This window comes from Phodopus roborovskii, unplaced genomic scaffold, assembly GCF_943737965.1.
Source record: "Phodopus roborovskii unplaced genomic scaffold, PHOROB, whole genome shotgun sequence".
Lineage (NCBI taxonomy): Eukaryota > Metazoa > Chordata > Mammalia > Rodentia > Cricetidae > Phodopus > Phodopus roborovskii.
Window position 1 is genome coordinate 4,245,361 of NW_026126558.1, and position 17,908 is coordinate 4,263,268.

Here is a 17,908-nt window from a genome sequence, read left to right on the forward strand (position 1 = left end):
ACCCAGGGTAATTCATGGAAAGAGGAAGCACCTAGTCCCAAAAGCACCAAGCATACAAGCCAAGGGAATGTGTGGGCTGTGACCTCAGAAAATGCTGAAAGGTGCCTTCAAGATAGAAACCAAGCTGGGCATGGTGACCCATGCCTGTAATCCTAATACTCAGTAGGACGAAGCTAGAGGATGACAAGTTCAAGGCTAGCCTGGACCGTATGGTGACACTCTATCTCAGTAACAACATAAGTCCATTAAAAAAAAAAAAAAAACAAAAAAACAAACAAAACAAAAACTGACCAGAGCTCCAAGCTGAACAACTTTGGGCAAACATCCTAAACTGACTATCAATCAAGAAGATGAATGGATGTTCAGTTTTGTACCTGAAACCAGCTGCTTCTGGCCTGGAAACTATGCTTTTTGTCCTACTTATGGTCTTCATGAGCAGCTAGCTATCTCATGTCCAGCAGCACCTACGACTAGTCACCCACTGGGTCACTGGATGGGCTAAGTAGGCAGGGCAGCTGCAGATCAGGCTTTGAGGAGGGCCAATTCTGAGGTTTGAGTGAAGGTGGGTTTTTTTTGGGGAGGGGGCAACCATAGGAGCCAAGACCGAAGAAAGAGCTGAGTCTGGTCATGTACACCTGTAAAGCCAGCACTCAGGAAGCTGAGACAGGAGGATAGCTGTGAGTTCAATGCTAGCCTGAATTAGATAATGAGTTTCAGGCAGCCTGGGCTATAGAATGAGACAGTGTCGACCAGCCAACCAAGTAAACAAACAGATAGAGACAGTCAGCTTTGCATCCCTCTGTCTGATATGCCATGTGTTGCAACGGTCGGGAGGCACCTGAAATGTCCTTTTTCTGTCTTGTCTGTCTTGCTTGCTCCAACCTGGTTGAGGAAGACCCCGTTCGAAGCAGCCCTTGCCTTCACTAGACTATCCTCCTGCACTGACTTTTCCCCTGACTAAATTGTTTGGTCTTGAGAGATAGAAACCTTGCTTGCCTCATCTAATAAACATTTGTGGAACAAACCGTTTATTTTTGCTTGGACAACATGTCAGGGAAGTTTCTGAATTGTACAGAGATCAGCAGTGGAGAGCTGAGATCGTCTGGCTTTGTACCCAGCATGAGTATTAAGTTCTACTTTTGATTTTTGACACACAAGGGCCCTTATTTTTTACCATCAGGCTGCTGAAAACAGTACCAGGTAGAGATGCCCTGACATTATCTTAAACTAGTGGTTCTCAACCTTCCTAATGTTGCATCATGTTGTGCCGACCCAACCATAAAACCACTTTCACTGCTACTTCATAACTGTAATTTTGCTGCTGTTATGAATCCTAATGTAAATATCTGATATACAGGTTATCTGATATGTGACCCCCAAAGGAGTCTTGACCCACAGGTTGAGAACTACTGTTAAAACCATCAGCTTTAATCCCAGCACTAGGGAGGCAGAGTTCGAAGCCAGCCTGGTATATAGAGCTAGTTCTAGGACAGACAGGACTACACAAAGAAACCCTATCTCAAACAAATAAATAAAACAAAACAATACAAAAAACAAAACAAACAAACAAAACAATAACATTCATCTCCAAAGGTCTTTGCCTCACTTTACTGAAGCAGAAGAAACAGAATTCAAGCAAAATCCAACTATCTAGAAAAATACCCAGGATGCAGCTGCATGTGGCCATGCTTGGGTTTTATTTGGGTGCTAAAATTGTGAGCGCAAGTCCTCGTGCTTGCACAGTAAGTGCTTCACCCACTGAGTCGTCTCCCTAGTCACAGTCCTTGTCTTTTTGTTGTTCTTTCAGTTATTTGTCACAGTGACAAGAGTTCTGACCTATTCACATGGGGGACCCTCATAAAGACTGGACTTAACACTACTACCTTCCATGGAATTACTGGACCAGATACTTTCCAGATCCTCAGGGCACAGCCCCACGGAAACCATGGTCTCAGCCTCCAGTCCCATCAGCATGGAGGATGGATCTGTTTTAAGCCACCCGTTTGCAGAGATTTACCTGGTAACTCCAGCCGATGAACCCAGTAGGTGCAGTCTTTTCTTCTAGCACCAGTCCTTCACGAAGGTCCATCCAGTACCTTCAGGATGAGTCAGAACCACAGAAAACCAAGTGCTCTGCGAGTGTGGTGGCACCCTGCCAACTCTTCCTGATTAATACACACCCAGCCTTTCCTGAGACAGACAGAGGCTAAGAAGCTTGAAGACAGTTCCAAATGAACCAGTCCTTTTGGGTTGAACTTGTGTCCATTATGGTTCAGTGGCAGACCCTGAGGTCGGAACAGCTTTCTCTAGGCATTCACTGAATGTTGCATGGCCCAGAGCCAGCCAGGGGAACAGGACAATCAGGGTAAACCAGCAATGCTTCTAATTCTCTCAAGAGAGCAGTTATGACAGATGTCCAGTCTAAGCCCCACCACAAGAGGGTGCAGAAGCTAGGCTATGTTCTCCTGCACCACCTGGAGAGGAAGGCAGTCTCCACTGCTCTCAGCCTCTTGTAATAATCACGACAATGACAGCAACAGTGCCTTTCCTTATGTGAAATGTGACATACAGTGTGTTAAGTCATCCAAGTGCATAGTCTCTGGGCTGGGGAGATGGCTCTGGGCAGGGAAGAGTAAAGTTCGTGCTATGCAAGCCTGGGAACCTGAGTTTGGATGCCCAGCATCTTTGTAAAAGCCAAGTATCTGTAACTCCAGTTTGGGGGTGGGGGTGGTGAAAGGCAGACCCTTGACGTTCACTAGTCGGCCAGTCTAGCACAATCAACAGAGCTACAGACTCAGTGGTTTCAAAAGACAAAGTGGAGAGCCATTGAGGAAGACACTGAATGTAGACCTCTCACCTCCACAATCACCCCAGTACAAGTGCACTCAAATGCACAAGTACACACACCATCACAGTCATGTACACACACCAGAAAAAAAAGTGCACACAAGAAAAGTGCATTGTCCTGTTTAATACAAATGGCAAGTGACTGAATTCTACAATCATCATCTCTGCAACCAGCTTCCTCTGCCTGCCCGCATCTCCTTTGTCTGTGAGGCATTCCAGTAAGTTGGTCCAGCAAATTTATGCCCAGTGTATTCTCTGGGTAAGAAGAAGCATGCCATGTCTAGGAGAGTCACATCAGCATTTCCCAGCTGGCTCCTGTCATCTTTTGAGGTCAGCTGATTGCTTTTGACACAGAAAAAAGAAATGAGGCAGGCAGGCAGGGATAGAGGGAGGGAGAGATGGAGGGAGAGGGAGGGGGAAGCAGAGAGGAGATGAAGAAGGAGAGAGAGCAAATGAGGAAGGGGGAAAGGGAGAGAGAGAAAGGGGTGACAGAAAGACAGACAGGCAGGAAGGAAGGAAGGATGAGCCAGCAGTGAGCTTAGGGTACACTGAAATGTGCACCCAGAAAGACGCTTGACTGTTCTTCTTGTCTTTTCACACACAGTCGCCTAAAATGACCCTTTCTTTGTGAGTCTCTCTACTCCACGAGTCAATGAGCAGTTAATAGTGTCTCCTCTGAAATAATAATCTATGGTATTGACATTAGCATACATTCCAGGGTTACAGCTTATTCATTACTCAACAAAGGTTCTTTCGGCCTCCTGAGTGCCGCCTGCTCTGCTGGGTGTTGGGAGTACAAAGACACAATAAGGCACACTCCTTGCTCTCGGGATCCTTGAATCATGTGCTGTTATTTATGTGTGTGGTATATAAAGACGGCCCAGAAATGAAGAGATCATGTCAGGCTCTGTCAGCCGCATGGCATCATTGACAAGTGTGAATAACAAGAGTCTAATCGAGATGGAATTCTATTTTTAAGGCAGGATCTAGTATTAGGATAATATTAGACTAGGCCTTGAGACTATCCAACTGGTAGAAATGCAAAGAGAAAATGAGCACAAGTCACACTGCTGAACAAATCATACCCCACCAGCTCAGGTCACACCCTATCAGCTTAGGTCACACCCTACCAGCAACAAGAGCAAGCTTAGTTGGGGAAGTCTAGGGCACAAACCCTGCACCAGAATCTTGACCTTAGCCATGAAGCTAGACCACATGCCAAGCAGAGCCATACAAGGTCCTCATCACCAGTGAACCAAAACAAGCTCCTTTAGGAACAGGTAGGTTATCGGTTTTTAGTATCCTAAAATCAAGATGACCTCTCTATGATCAGGCTAGCTCAAATATTGATATCTCAAAACCAAATACCCTCTCTAGGATCAGATCTTGGAAACTATAATGGAATTGCTTCTGTGACAATAATGACTAGTAGAATTTATCTCAGTTCATCTCTGTGGTCAAATCACTCAAATGCATAAATAAATTTTCTTGCAGCTTAGACCCCATCTTTATCATCCACATTCCTCTGCTCCATTGAAACCTGAGTTACCTCCCCCATACCCCCCACTCCTCTCTTCTGTTTTACATTGAGAACTGTTCCATGCATGTTCAGTGGGCTGTGCACTGCTGCTCTTCTCTCTCTCTCTCTCTCTCTCTCTCTCTCTCTCTCTCTCTCTCTCTCTCTCTCTCTCTCTTTCTCTCTCTCCTTCCCTACCTCCCTTTTTTCCTTTCTTTCTCTGTCTCTTTCTTCATCCTCTTTCTTCTTGGTTTTCTGAGACAGAGTTTCTCTGTGTAGCTCTGGCTGTCCTGGAACTTGCTCTGTAGACCAGGCTGGCCTTGAACTCAGAGACCTGACTGCCTCTGCCTCCCAAGTACTTGTTTTAAAGGTGTGGGCCACCCTGGTTGGTATTACTGCTGTTGTTGGTTTCTTGTTGATAATGTGACTTGTCCACTTAATCAACCAGAGCTAACAGCCATTCAAAATCAACCTCTCCATCAACTTCTTAGATCCCTCTCTGCCATTTCCTCATGGAGACCTTTTTCTTGCTTTTCTGTCCCTACTTCCATTCCAGTAGTGTGGAAAGTAAATTGAGATGTTCATAAGGACCCTGGATTCCTGTTGTAAATGTCTCCTGCTAGCAGCAGTAGGTTTTGTGATGGTTGCTGGGACACTTCTAGGAAGCAGGGGACCCTTGATGTTGATTTTTCAGAGTACTCATTCCCTCTGGTTTCATGCTTATGGCTTCTTTGCTTGTTGGTTCATCTGTTTACTTCAAAGGGAGTTTAAGGCAGATGGTAAGAATCTATACACTTCAGGAGAACGTTATTCTTCAGGAGCAGAGTGAAGACCTCTCTATAGCTGAGGGAAAAGAGAAGACAGCCCCTCTCTTCCTGGGTAAGAAGCAGTGGGCTGTCCTGGGAGCACACCCTAAGAGGCTTCTTGCTGTGAGAAAGTGGGCAGAACAACTGAGATTCTGAGGCTAACCAAAAGGCTTGGCACACCCTGGGAAAGAGCTAGTGATCTTCGAGACATATCCAGACCATGACAAAAGACAAGGAAGAACAGAACAGTGAATCTGGGAAACACAAGGCAATACCTGACAATCTAATATGCCATTGGAATCCAAGAAGGATGAGAGAGAGGCATGGGAAAGGACCTATAAGAATGGAGATGAGTGATCTGAAGACATAGTAGACAACAGTTCTATAATAAAGGCTATCAAGCCACAAGTCCAAGATTAGGAGAGGATTCCCAGCAGGGACCAAGGCAAAAGCATAAGTCCCCCCCCCCTTTCTGTGCCCTTTCTGCTGATGCAATCCCCCATTTACAGCTCCATCTATTGCAAAAGCCTCTACTTAGACTTCCTGCCTCCCTATTGTTCTCAGAGATCAGAATGACCTTCTTGGAAATAAACATCCCAGTACTGGAGAAGTGGCTCAGCAGTTAAGAGCACTTACTGCTCTTTCAGAGGACCTCAGTTCTGTTCCCAGCACCCTTGTCTGGTGGCTCACAATTATCTATAACTCCTGATCTAGGGAACCTGACATAGTTAAAAATAAAATAAATCTTATAAATAAATAAATAAATGAACATCACTACCCTGCCTAAATCCCTCCAGTGGCTACCATGGAGCCCATTACTCTAGTCCTCCACCTGCCAGACCGTCACCCTTACATCTTTGGGTTCCCACCTGTCTCTCTCTCTCCTGCCATCTGTTCACACACACTTGCATACACCTCCCACAAACACTGCAGACATCTTCCCACCTCCAGGATGGTTCAGGAGTCCCATTGCCTTACAATGGGCAAAACTGGTCCTTTCTCCTCCATTCTCAAGTCCCACATCCTAGCTGAAATTCAGCATCCTCAGGGTTAGTCTTTTTGATTTCTTCACCAAGAAAGTCTACTGAGGTATTTGTACATTACTTTTATTCACACTTTAGTACATATCACTTATCCAAAATTGCTCAGCTTGTTTACTCGCTCAATTATCTGCTCATTTTGTTTTTGCTGTGATGGGTGGCTGATAGTATGTGTATGTGTGTGTGTGTGTGTGTGTGTGTGTGTGTGTGTGTGAGAGAGAGAGAGAGAGAGAGAGAGAGAGAGAGAGAGAGAGAGAGAGAGAGAATGTGTGTTCATTTGCATGCAAAGAACAAATTTAGGTGTCATCCCTCTGGCACCTTCTTTCAACTTTTTTTGTTTGAGACAAAGTCTCCTATTGACTCAGAACTTTGTTGAGACTAAGCTGGCTAACTAGTGAGCTAAGAAGCCCTGCCTATCTCAGCCTCCCATCTCACAGTTGGTATGAATACAAATGTGAGCCACTATACCAGCTTTTAATGTATTTAATGTATTTCTACAGATTTGGGTTCTTACCCTTGAAAAGTGAGCATGTTACTGACTGAGCCATCTCCCAGCCCGTGATCAGATTTTTGCCCTTTGAGAGAAGATAAGAATTCCTCCGGAGCCTTGGTCTTAGGATACTGATGGTCACGACTCTCTAGTGCGCAGATTGTAGTAGCATAGACTGTCCTGAGGCATAACTCAGTAAAGGATGTGATGGTGAAGAGCTATAGTCAGCTCTGCTTAAAACAGGCAGTGCCAGCAGCGGCTGATAGCTGTGCAGACACACAGCTCAGTGCGTAAGCAATCATCCAGATGGCTGTGGAGTGACAGCACGGCTTCATTCTCCCTCTAGGAAACCTTTCTGGCTAATCACATTTCATTAATCCCCTGGTTTTGTACACATCACCTAACAAACTAGAATCAAAGATTACTGGATTGGGTTCAGGCCATGTATTTCTCTAGCACAGCCTAGACCTAATTTTTCAAAGTATTAATATTATTAATGTATATTGTATCTAAATGTGTGTGTGTGAGTGTGCATGTGAGTGTGCCCAAGGAGGCCATTAGAAAGTGTCAGATGTCCTGGATCTGGAGTTACAGATGTTTGTAAGCCACTGGATGGAAATGCTACCATGGCCTGGCTGTAAGAGTATTTTTTTTTTTTCATACAAGAGGAGAGATGGCCACCACTGCAAAGACAGCAAATAAATCACAAGCCCAGGCTGATTTTTCAAACTTGTGCCAATCCTCCTGCCTCAGCCTCTTGAGCACTGAGATTACAGGAGACTGCCACTATACCCACCTGAACATTCTCTTACTTAAATCTTTGCTAACATCTTGATTATTCCCTTAGGTTTAAATAATAAGCACAAGGCCACATGCTGTGTGTAACCCCAGTACTCCTTTAACCTAGAGTGTAGAGCGTAGTGACAGGAAGGGGACAACCTATGAAAAAGCAGTAGTTTGGAGACCACCCCGTATTGCGGTAAATAAGGATCAGGATAAACAAATAGGCCGAATAGATGTTTATTCAGGGAGAAATAACTTACAACCTAGACAGATGAACACCAGGAAATTCAACCCGATCCTCTCCTGTCCGAGTCACGCCAGAAAGAGAGCGCCTTCCTGGCCCCCTCCGACCTCCTTCCTCAGGTCACCTCCGCCCATCGCTCCACCCCCCAATGGGCGTGGTCAGTGCTACAGAAGGACTACCTCACTACAATTCCCCTTTTAGTCTAAAGAAAAGATCTAGGCTTAATACAAAACTATATACAAAACAGTGAATAACAAGTGTGCTCTAAGAAAAGGAAAATCGAGAACAAAATGACCTACATATCTAGTCCTAGGGTGAGGGCATAACGGAGTTTACAATAGAGTTGTCCTAAGCTGGAAAACGTAAGTCTAGTACCTAATATATCTAACTAGGAAGAGAGAATAATAGTTGTGATAGTTTAATCTTTAACCTCATCAAGACCTGAGAAGGAAAATAACAATACTAGAGTAGACAGGAAATGTGGATGGACAACTTCCAAAAGGTGTAGCAAGGACAGAAACAGCAAGCCACCTGAACAGTCACCCTAGGTCTCACAGCGACGTTGGTACACCCAGATTTGGCTAAGGCCAAGAGAACTTGACAGACCATAACAACAGCAGGGAAATAGAATGGCTGTCTTACCCTGACTTGGCAAGGTCAAGCAGTCTTTTATATTTGTTTCCTGTAAGCACATAGGACTGCATGTCCAAATCAGTGGTCAAGGTGGGGGCAATTTTATGTCCAACAGGCCATTAGCTGAGGCGAGATTGAACTCCAGCAGGAGCAACAACAGTGTCCAACATATTTTCGGGAAAGTGCACGATGCTGTCAGGAGTAACAGTGTCTCATGTCAAAGGAGTACTAATATTAAAACATTTAAATGCCATGTTTTGCATGTCTATGAAGTGATTGAAGATTAAGCATCTATATCTGACTAATCTCATAGGTACAGGAAATGTGAGTGAAGATAATCTGTAATACTCGGGAACTTAGTTAAAAGACTGATTAAAACTTTCCTGAGTAAAGCAGGAACAAATACTTAAACAATATAACTATTTACATATACCTACATGTAAATCCCTAAAATAGAGGTAGAGTATAAGTGTCAAAACAAGAGGTAGAACTATAAAGGGCAGCAAGATAAATATCCCAAATTGTATCAATATACAAAATGTCTTGAATATAGGAAAAGTATACATACATAGAATATGGTAAAAAATAATGTGCATAAATATTATAAGTGGAAACATTTAACACAATATAACAAAATATAAACTTAATTTTACATAGCTTACCACATAGGAATACATAACAATGTAAGCTGTAAAATACTATCTCATTCATACTCAAATTCTCAAGGAAATAGGCTAATCTACTTATATCCCATCTAAACCATACCTTTACCCACCATTTCCTATTTCTGTCTAAAAGATAAACCCGAGTGTAAGCATTTCAGGGTGGGGAATCTGACTTCTTTGGAACAGCTACTCTTGTTGACCTTGAGCTGTGATCACTGGTGGCTGCTTTTGGAAGGACTGGGTGGGTGCAGTAGATGCCAGGTAGTGAAACTGAAACTAGTCAATGTGCCCTTTTCAGAAGAACACTTCCTGACCTGGCTATTGGTAGTACAGCCTGCAGCTCTGTACAGTTGCCTCTCCTGGGAACTTGTTGGGCATGCAGAGCTCCACACAAGCCAGGTCCACTCAGGATCTGTTTCAGAAACCCTAATAGGTCTGCATTTGGCACTCCAAAGTGCTGGGTCTGTGGTTGTCACACAGGTCATATGAGAAGTAGATATGTCCCTTAGAAATGGACTCCTGGGCTTCTGGGAGTTTTGATCCCATGTTGGGCTGGCTTTGGGTGCTGGGAAACAGCAGGGAGTTTAGGGCCTCCTGGCCTGCAGAGGGTATAATGTTGCTGCAAGGCTAAGGGAGGACACAGGGGAAGGACTAACAGCCAGTGACTTTTGCTGCTTTCCTGGGATAGAAAAGAAATTGGTACTTGGGTTTCTTTTCACTTATATCTCAGTTATCCTAGGAAGCAGAGAAGATGCCTCATCCACAGTGAGAAGGCGGTCAAATGCTGGGAGAAGTCATAAAGGTACAGCCACAATGGGAATGTCAGAAAATCCCAACAGTATAAAAGGCCAACTTGCCCTTCCCCACTTGGAATTCCCACCTGCCAAGTCTTCTACCTCACAAACTGTGGAAAGACAGCGTCTCATGTGTCCCTGGCTGACCTCAAACTCAGTATGTAGCTGAAGATGAGCTTGAACTCCTGATCCTCTTGCCTCCATTCTGAGTGCTGGAATGACAGGTACTGAACTTCTGGTTTGGGGGGAGCTGAGGCTTGAACCCAGGTTTTGTTTATGCTAAACAAATACTCTACCAACTGAGCTACACCTCTTTATTCTCATTTTCTCATCAGCTATGTCCAAACCTATGAATTGCAGGCTCTTCACTTTCAGATGAGGAAGCTTGAGGGGTTTAGCAAACTTGAGTAGCAAGGCATAAAATAAGTTTGTTAGCCCATCAAGAAGCTGGACAGAGGTGGCACACACCTTTAATCCTAGTACTGGGGAGGCAGAGGCAGGTGGATCTTTGAGTTTTAGGCCAGCCTGATCTACAAAGCAAGTTCCAGGACAGCCAGGATGGTAACATAGAGAAACCTTGTCCCAAAACAACAAACAAACAAAACCCTAAAAATGCTCTTTTACAAAATTGATCAGACTAGCTGCTGAGGACCCCCATTCCGTTGGAAGAGCCTTGGGGCCAGAGAGGATAGAATCCATTCTTTCCTCTCTGTGTGTGTGTGTGTGTGTGTGTGTGTGTGTGTGTGTGTGTTTTAGATCACACTGTCCCCTGCTCTGTGGGACCAGCTCACTGGGCCTCAGTGATGTGCTCTCTAAAGCTATTGTCTGTGACTATCCAAGAACTCTTGACCAGACCCTTACAACCTCAGCTCCAGAATCGACATCTACCTTTTTCTCCCGATTTGAGACAGGTCTCACATACCAGGAAGACCTTAAAGTTCTGATCTTTCTGCAGCCATCTCCTATATGCTGGGATTACAGGCTTGCATCGCTGTGCCCAATTATGTGGCACTCAGGATGCTTGTTTACCACACAACACACCTTGGGCTTTGTGTGTGGTGGACAAGCATTCTACCAACTGAGGTATAGATCCAGTGTGCCTGTCTTCTCTCCCCCCACCACCACTTTCTCTCTTTCTTGACAGGGTCTCTATGTAGCCCAGGCTGGCTTGAATTCTGGAAAGACCTGTACCACTGCCCCTGTCACATTTAATGTATTCAGGTAGGACTGACCACCTTCATTCTGTCCTCTCTGAAGCAGGAATTTCAGAAATGGCTAGGAAGCACTGCAGCCCATAACAACTTTCACCCCTTGCTAAAGTGGGATGGTGGTGCAGGATAAAGCTATGTTACCAGTAAACTGAAGGGCAATCCTCCCTATTATGACTCACATCAGAAGTCCTTTGAAAGGGTTAATCTACTCCCAGGAGAACTATATAAAAAGGTGTTTAGACAAGACCTATGGGTCTCCACACTGTTTTAAAAGGTGATAATCAGCAGATCTCAGTGTCATCTAATGTCTCCTTACTTGAGAACCACTAATCAGATAACAAGCTTCAGTCATGCCATAGAAAAATTAGCACAGCTGTGTGGAAGTTTTCTCCAGCCTCAGAGCCCACCTAGGCTGTGATGTGGACCCTGCCATGTTGAGACAAGGACAACAGGAAAGAGCCTAAGTCTTTAAGGTTCACTGGGAGACTTACACCTCCACAGAGGAGTCTGAAATGTGGGTTCTGCTTCATCTTTTAGAAGCAGCCTTCTCATAGCTCACCCAATGCCAAAGCTAGACATTGTGCTCAGCTATGGTCTCTCTTCATTCCCCCTCCAGCCCCAAGTAAGATTCTTGTTTTGCTTTGCTTTGCACTTGGAAGTGTGTGTGTTTTCATATGGGTGTGTACACATGTATATATGGATGAGTACAAAGATGTGTATGAGGTCAGAGGTCAACACTGGGTTTCTTAACTATGCTCCACATTATTTTTTGAGATAGAGTCTGGAATTAACTAATTTTACTAGGCTAACAGCCCTAGGATCCTCCCATCTCTACTTCCCTAGTGCAGAGGTTACAGGCTGCTACACACCTTTTTTTTTTTTTTAACCCAGATTCTGGGAATCTGAACTCAAGTCCTCAGGCTTTCACTGAGCTATGTCTCTAGCCCTTTGTTTGGTTTTGGAGTTTTGTGTGTGTTTGTGTATTGTGTATGCAGATATTTGGAGAGGTATCTATGCATATGTGTGTGCATGCAGGTGAAGGCCAGAGGACAACCTCAGGTATTCTCAGGAGCCTTACATCCTGTTTTTAACCCCAAGTTCTTTCACTGACCTAGAACTCTCTAAGTAGGCTAGGCTGTCTGGCCAAGGAGGCCCAATGATTTTCCTATCTCTACCTTCCCTTTTCCCCAGCATTCAGATTACAGGTATAGACCACTGTGCCTGGCATTTTACATGGGATGCTGGCTATCAAACACAGGTCTTCATAGTCACAAGGCAAGTAGTTTGTCCACTAAGCCATCTTTCACTGAGCCTTCTTCCCAGCTGCTCTTGCTCTTCCCCAGTGATATGCTCCACACCCTGTAGTTCCCCTTGAAGCTGGGGCAGGAGAAGAGGGCCTGCTTTCTTCTGCTCTAGTTGTGTCTCTTATGGAATTAGGGAAATGACCTAGTTCTCAGAGGCTGGAGCACTAGACACACGCTTCAAACTTGAGATCTGCACAGTCATATTCGCACATGTGACATTCCCAGGGTGCAGGGCAGAGACCCATGTGTTTCCCATTACTAAGCAGAATAATTAAGGTTGAGGAAGGAAACATTTATTAAACTGCTATTGCCACCAAGCCAGGGATGGCCATTGATTTTCCCCTGCACAACCTTGGATCCTGAAACCCTCACTTATTATCAAGTTCACTTTTCTACACAAGATACTCTCTTTCTCTCATGAATTCAAATTCTCACCCCAGTTCTCTGGTTTGCAATCTTTAACATTATAAATGTTTGGGTTAACAGAACCCAGATTAGCCTTGGTCCCTAGTCCATGAATCTGAATGGAAGATTTCAAACCTAAACTTCTTTTTTAAAATTGTGTATGTGTGTGTGTGCATGTCTCACACATGCATGTGGATATATGCATGTGAGTGCTGGTGACTGAGAAGGCCAGAAAAGGTGACTGGATTCCCTGGAGCTGAAATGACAGGAGATTGTGGACTGACTGCTGTGGTTTCCGGGAACCAAACTTTGATTCTCTGCAAGAACAATATGTTCTTAACCACTGAGACATCTTCAGGTCCTCTGCAAGAGCAGCAGTTGATCCTAACTGCTGACATCTCTCCTCACCAGATTTCTTAATTTATAAAATGATGTCTACACACCTAAGAGATGAAACAAGAAAGGCAGCCACACTGACTATGACTACCAAGCAAAATGCAACAGAATGCAGTATGAGGGACAGTCATCCTCAGTTATTAATGTATAAACAATAACTAAAAGAGATGAGGAGATGAGCTTAGAACCCCAGAACCTATATAGGCTGAGTGTAGCAACACATGTCTGTGATCCCAGTGCTAGGGAGGCAGAGATAGGAGGATCCCAGGGACTCACTGACCAGCGCATCGGTGAACTCCAGATTCAGTGAGAGACTTTGTCTTAGAATGCAAGGTGTAGATCGATGGAGGCAGACAGTGGACATCAATCTTTGCCCTCTACAAGAGCATACACAGGTGTGTACTCATGCACACATGCACACACAAACACATAAATACAATAAAATTAATAAAACAAAAAATGAAAAGAAGCATATGGAGGCTGGCAAGATGGGAAATGGCTCGAAGAGTAAAGGCACTTGCCGACAAGCTTGATGACCTAACTAAGCTGCTTCCAAGGAACCCAGATGGTGGAAGGAGAGAACTCTTAACCATTGTCCTCATACCAATAGAATCTAACCACAGCATGCACAAGTGCACACACACAAAGAATAACAAATGTAGCTGAGCAGTGGTGGCACATGGCTTTAATCCCAGCACTAGAGAAGCAGAGGCAGGAGAATCTCTGTGAGTTTGAGACCAGCCTGGTCTACAGAGTAAGTTCTAGGACAGCCAGGGCTACACACAGAGAAACACTGTCTTGAAAAAACAAAACAACAACAACAAAGTAAGTTTTAAAAAAATATACCAATTAAAGAAAACTGAAATAAATAAATAAAAAAAATACCCACAGTCACCAGTTGCTGCTTTTTCCAAGTCGATGAGGCTAAAAGAACAGGGTGCTGCTGCCTTGTGGCATTCTGCAAGTTTATGGGCTAAGCATAAGTACACTAAAATAACAAATGACACTTAATAGTTTGAGTACCATGCTGGAGGCTATGCACAGGGAGTTATATTTACCCCTTCCCACAAGAATCCAAACCAGATCTTATTCAAGAAGTTAAGCCCACACAGCTAGTAGCTCACAAGGCTGAGCTGTGGAACCAAGGTGTGGAACCCTAGAGCAGGACTTTGCTCCAGGAGTACATAGCAGGGGCTGGACCACGGAGAGACTTCTCATTTCTACCTCACGATCACTAGATGTGGTGGAAGCCGGATCGCCGGCCCTTTCAGTGTCAGGAGAAGCTGAGGTGGAAATGCACACTGGCCCTGCTGAGAATCCCTGCTCTAGGAGAAGGATCTGACCCCGCATCTATTAAACACATGTTCTTCTCCAAGGCAGATTTTCAAAAGGTTCTCTGCTTACTTTTTTCCTACATTTTTCCATTTTAAAAGAATATAGCTGTGTGTTATGGTTTCCATCTGTAATCCCAGCACTCAGGAGGACAAAAAGAGGATTTTTATGAGTTCAATGTCGGCCTGAACTACATAAGTAAAAGCAAACCTTAAAAACAAAACAAAACTCCTCAGCGGGGGGGGGGGGGGGGGGGGGGGGGTTGCGGTAGAGAATGGCCCATGCTTTTAGTTCCAGCCCTTGGGAGGCAGGGACAAGTGGATCTCTGAGAGTTCAAGTCCAGCATGATGCACAGGGTTCCAGGACAGCCAGAGCTGTTACACAGAGAAACCCTGTCTTGGAAAACAAAACAAAACAACCAAACAAACAAAAACCCAAATTTTTCTAAATATTAAATTATCATAACAATATATGCTTATTATAGCAGATGAAAGTATAAAAGTATCTATGTGTTTTACATAAATAAGCCACATCTCTCTCTATCTAGTGATTCTAATCTGCCAGCCTAAGAAGGCATTGAGGCCTGTCATATAGGCTGCTGCATGGAAGGTCAGGTGAGGGACTGACATACCCTGATCTTGCCTGGATGGCAAGTGAATGGTCCAGGCAAACTGTCATGGCTTTTTCTCTCACCCTGTATCAGAGAAGATAGCATGTTGCTGGGCATAAGTGACTAACAGTGGCACTCCCAGAAGCAAGTTCCCAGTGGGGGAAGGCTGTGTTTGGTCTCTTAGTAAGAATTTGGTCTGCCATTCCTCCACAGCTTCAATATTAGAGCCTCAGGCAAGAGCAGGACTCTAGGAAAAACCACACTCCCTTCTTGGAAGGACACACCCAAAATCTCTTGCAAGGCACAAGAGGCATTACCTCTCTACAAGCTGAAAGAAATTATGGGCACAGAACAAGCTGGAAACTAACTGAAGAAAGAGACATTTTTTTCTCTGGTAGCTGAAAAGGAAAAAGCATATCCACTCAGTAAGGTGAAGCTGACTGAGGGCGTGTGGCAGCAAGGCAAGGTAAATACTGGCTGCTCCAGAGTGTTTGAGTTGGATGCTGCCTCCCTGCCCAGGCAGTAGATTCAAGGAAAATGGATTCCTACAGCCAGATGGTGACCCTTTCACTTTAAAACTCATTTCTCCCTTAGAAGGAGTGTGCCTTACACTTTAAGAGTAAGAGCCTGCTTCTGTGCTTTGGCAACTCTTTGCCAAGAATAAGAAAGTCTCAGAGAGGAAACTTAACAAATCATTTCCATAACCTCCCATCCAACACTCAATGCAGGGTACCTAATCCACTGACCATTGGCCAGATAGTGACTGCTGGAATCCTTGGATGGATGGATGGATGGATGGATGGATGGATGGATGGATAATTGCATATGTGCATGCATGTATTTATGAACACATGGATAGATGGATCTGTGAACATGCTGATGGATAGACAGATGCATATGCGGATACATGCATATGTGGATAGAAGGATGGATGGAAGCATTCATGGATGAACAGATGAATGAATGGATAGATGGATGAATGCATAGGTGAATAGAGGGATGAATGGAAGCATGCATGAAGAGGCAAAATGCATGGGTAAATGGATGCATGCACATATGGATGGAAGGATGAATACGTGGGTGGATGGGTGAAGTGATTCCTGTTTGACCCTCAGGCCCACCGTCCCGCAATTTCCCAAGAAGAGGCCAGGAGACTCTTGACTTCCGCCCTGGCTGACATCCCTGCACAGCCAGTGCTTACCTTGTGCTGCTTCCACGTTGCTCCCAGTGGCTTCACCTCGTGTTTGCCATGCCTGCCTTCCTCCAGGCACAGGTAGCACACGGGGCTCCGACAGCTCACGCAGTACATGCTGTAGTTCTCCATTTCGTGCTCGGGGCACGTGGGGAACTTTCGCGGCGCGCTGGCCCCCGCACCCCCTGGGCTCCGGCATCCTCCTGCGCTAGGAGCGGTGGATGTGCTGGCTGAAGCAGGGGTAGCCTCTGGTGGTGCGGGAGGCGGCGGTGGCTGAACTAGCCTATGCTTAGCGAAGGGGCCCCGGGACGGGTGACACTTGAGCTGGCAGGTGGCGCAGTAGAGCACGTCGCATTGCTCGCAGAGAGTGGCTGCCGGCTCCGGTGGGGTGCGGTCGCACAGCTGGCAGATGGCCACCGCCGGGGCTGCAGATGCCCCCACAGCTATCCCACGGCCCTGCTGGTACCGCTGCACTATGCCTTCCAGCAGCCGGTTGCGCTGGAAGCCTCGCAGACCGCGATGATCCAAGGAGGCGCTGCGGTGGCACTGCGGGCAGGTGATGGAGCTGGAGGATGAACAGAGTGAGGAGCAGGCAGCGCCCCGGGCCGCAGCGGCAGAAGAGCCCGGGGGCGCAGGCACCATGGGCAGCACGCGGACTCCGTTGGGGGACTTGAGGCTGGGGGTGTAGGAGCCATAGCCGCTGTCAGTCTCACTGTACAAGCTCAGCTTGTCCGCGTGGTCTCCGCCACCGACCGCCCCGCCGCCCAGGCCTCCAGCTGTGCTAGCTCCCGCGCCTCCGCAGGTAGCACCCGCAGCAACGTCCTGATCCGGAGCGGGCGCGGCCGCGGCAGCAGCGGCACCCCGAGAAAGCAGGAGCGGCGGGGGCAGGTGCTGCTCGCCGTCAGGGGTCTGAACCGCGATGGTGCGGGCACAAGGCAGGCAGACATTGTGAGAGCAGGGCAGGATGATGGGCTCCCGGAACAGGGAGCCGCACACGGGGCACTTCAGCTCCTCCTCCATCGCCGCGTCCGCGTCCCGAGCCGCTCGGGACCAGCGAAGAATGGTCAAGCCCCGAAAGACAAACGCAGCGGGGCGGGCGAGGTCAGAGCCGCTGAGACGGGAGGCGGGAGCATTACACAGGCATGCTGTCTTCACCCGCGGGGGGCACGCCCCTCTCTGTCCTCAGGCCACCGCCCTAAGTCGTTTGGCCACCAGAGAAGGGAGGGTTCCTCACCTCCTGCGGGCGAGGCTCCCGCACCAGAGGCGGCCGTCTAAAGGTGGCGGGCAGCCCTCACGGTGGTCTCCGAGGTTGTCCGGGTGATGAATCAGCAGCAGCAGCAGCAGCGCCGTCCCGATACCTCGTGCCTCCCCTCCAGGCAGGACCAGTGACCCGATGCTGTCAGCCAGCTAGGCTACTGAGCTGGGCTCCGCATCCTGGTTGCCCAGAGTCGTCTTCTCCGAGCGCCCCGCCCCTACCCAGCTCTTGCCAGAAGCACGAGCAGCTGGGCCAGGACTGGTTCAGCACCACCAGACGGCGGACAGCGCCCGCGAGCGGGCGGAGACGGAGTCGGCGCGGACTCCCGGTGCGCACCGCAGCCTAGCTGCTGAGCTGCCGCCGCCACCTCGGCATTCCCCGGCAT

At 46.6% G+C, this 17,908-nt stretch overlaps 1 protein-coding gene across 2 annotated transcripts in view; it reads right to left on the bottom strand.

Annotated features, from left to right (window-relative positions):
• Trim67 (tripartite motif containing 67) overlaps positions 1-17,604 on the bottom strand; it is a 36,148-nt gene extending 18,544 nt beyond the window's left edge. For both annotated transcript variants that reach the window (XM_051201674.1, XM_051201673.1), the window contains exon 1: positions 16,278-17,604. In XM_051201674.1, the coding sequence (XP_051057631.1) occupies positions 16,278-17,288 (1,011 nt within the window). In that variant the 5' untranslated portion in view covers positions 17,289-17,604. The remainder of the gene's footprint in view (positions 1-16,277) is intronic.
• Between the last annotated feature and the right edge of the window lie 304 nt (positions 17,605-17,908).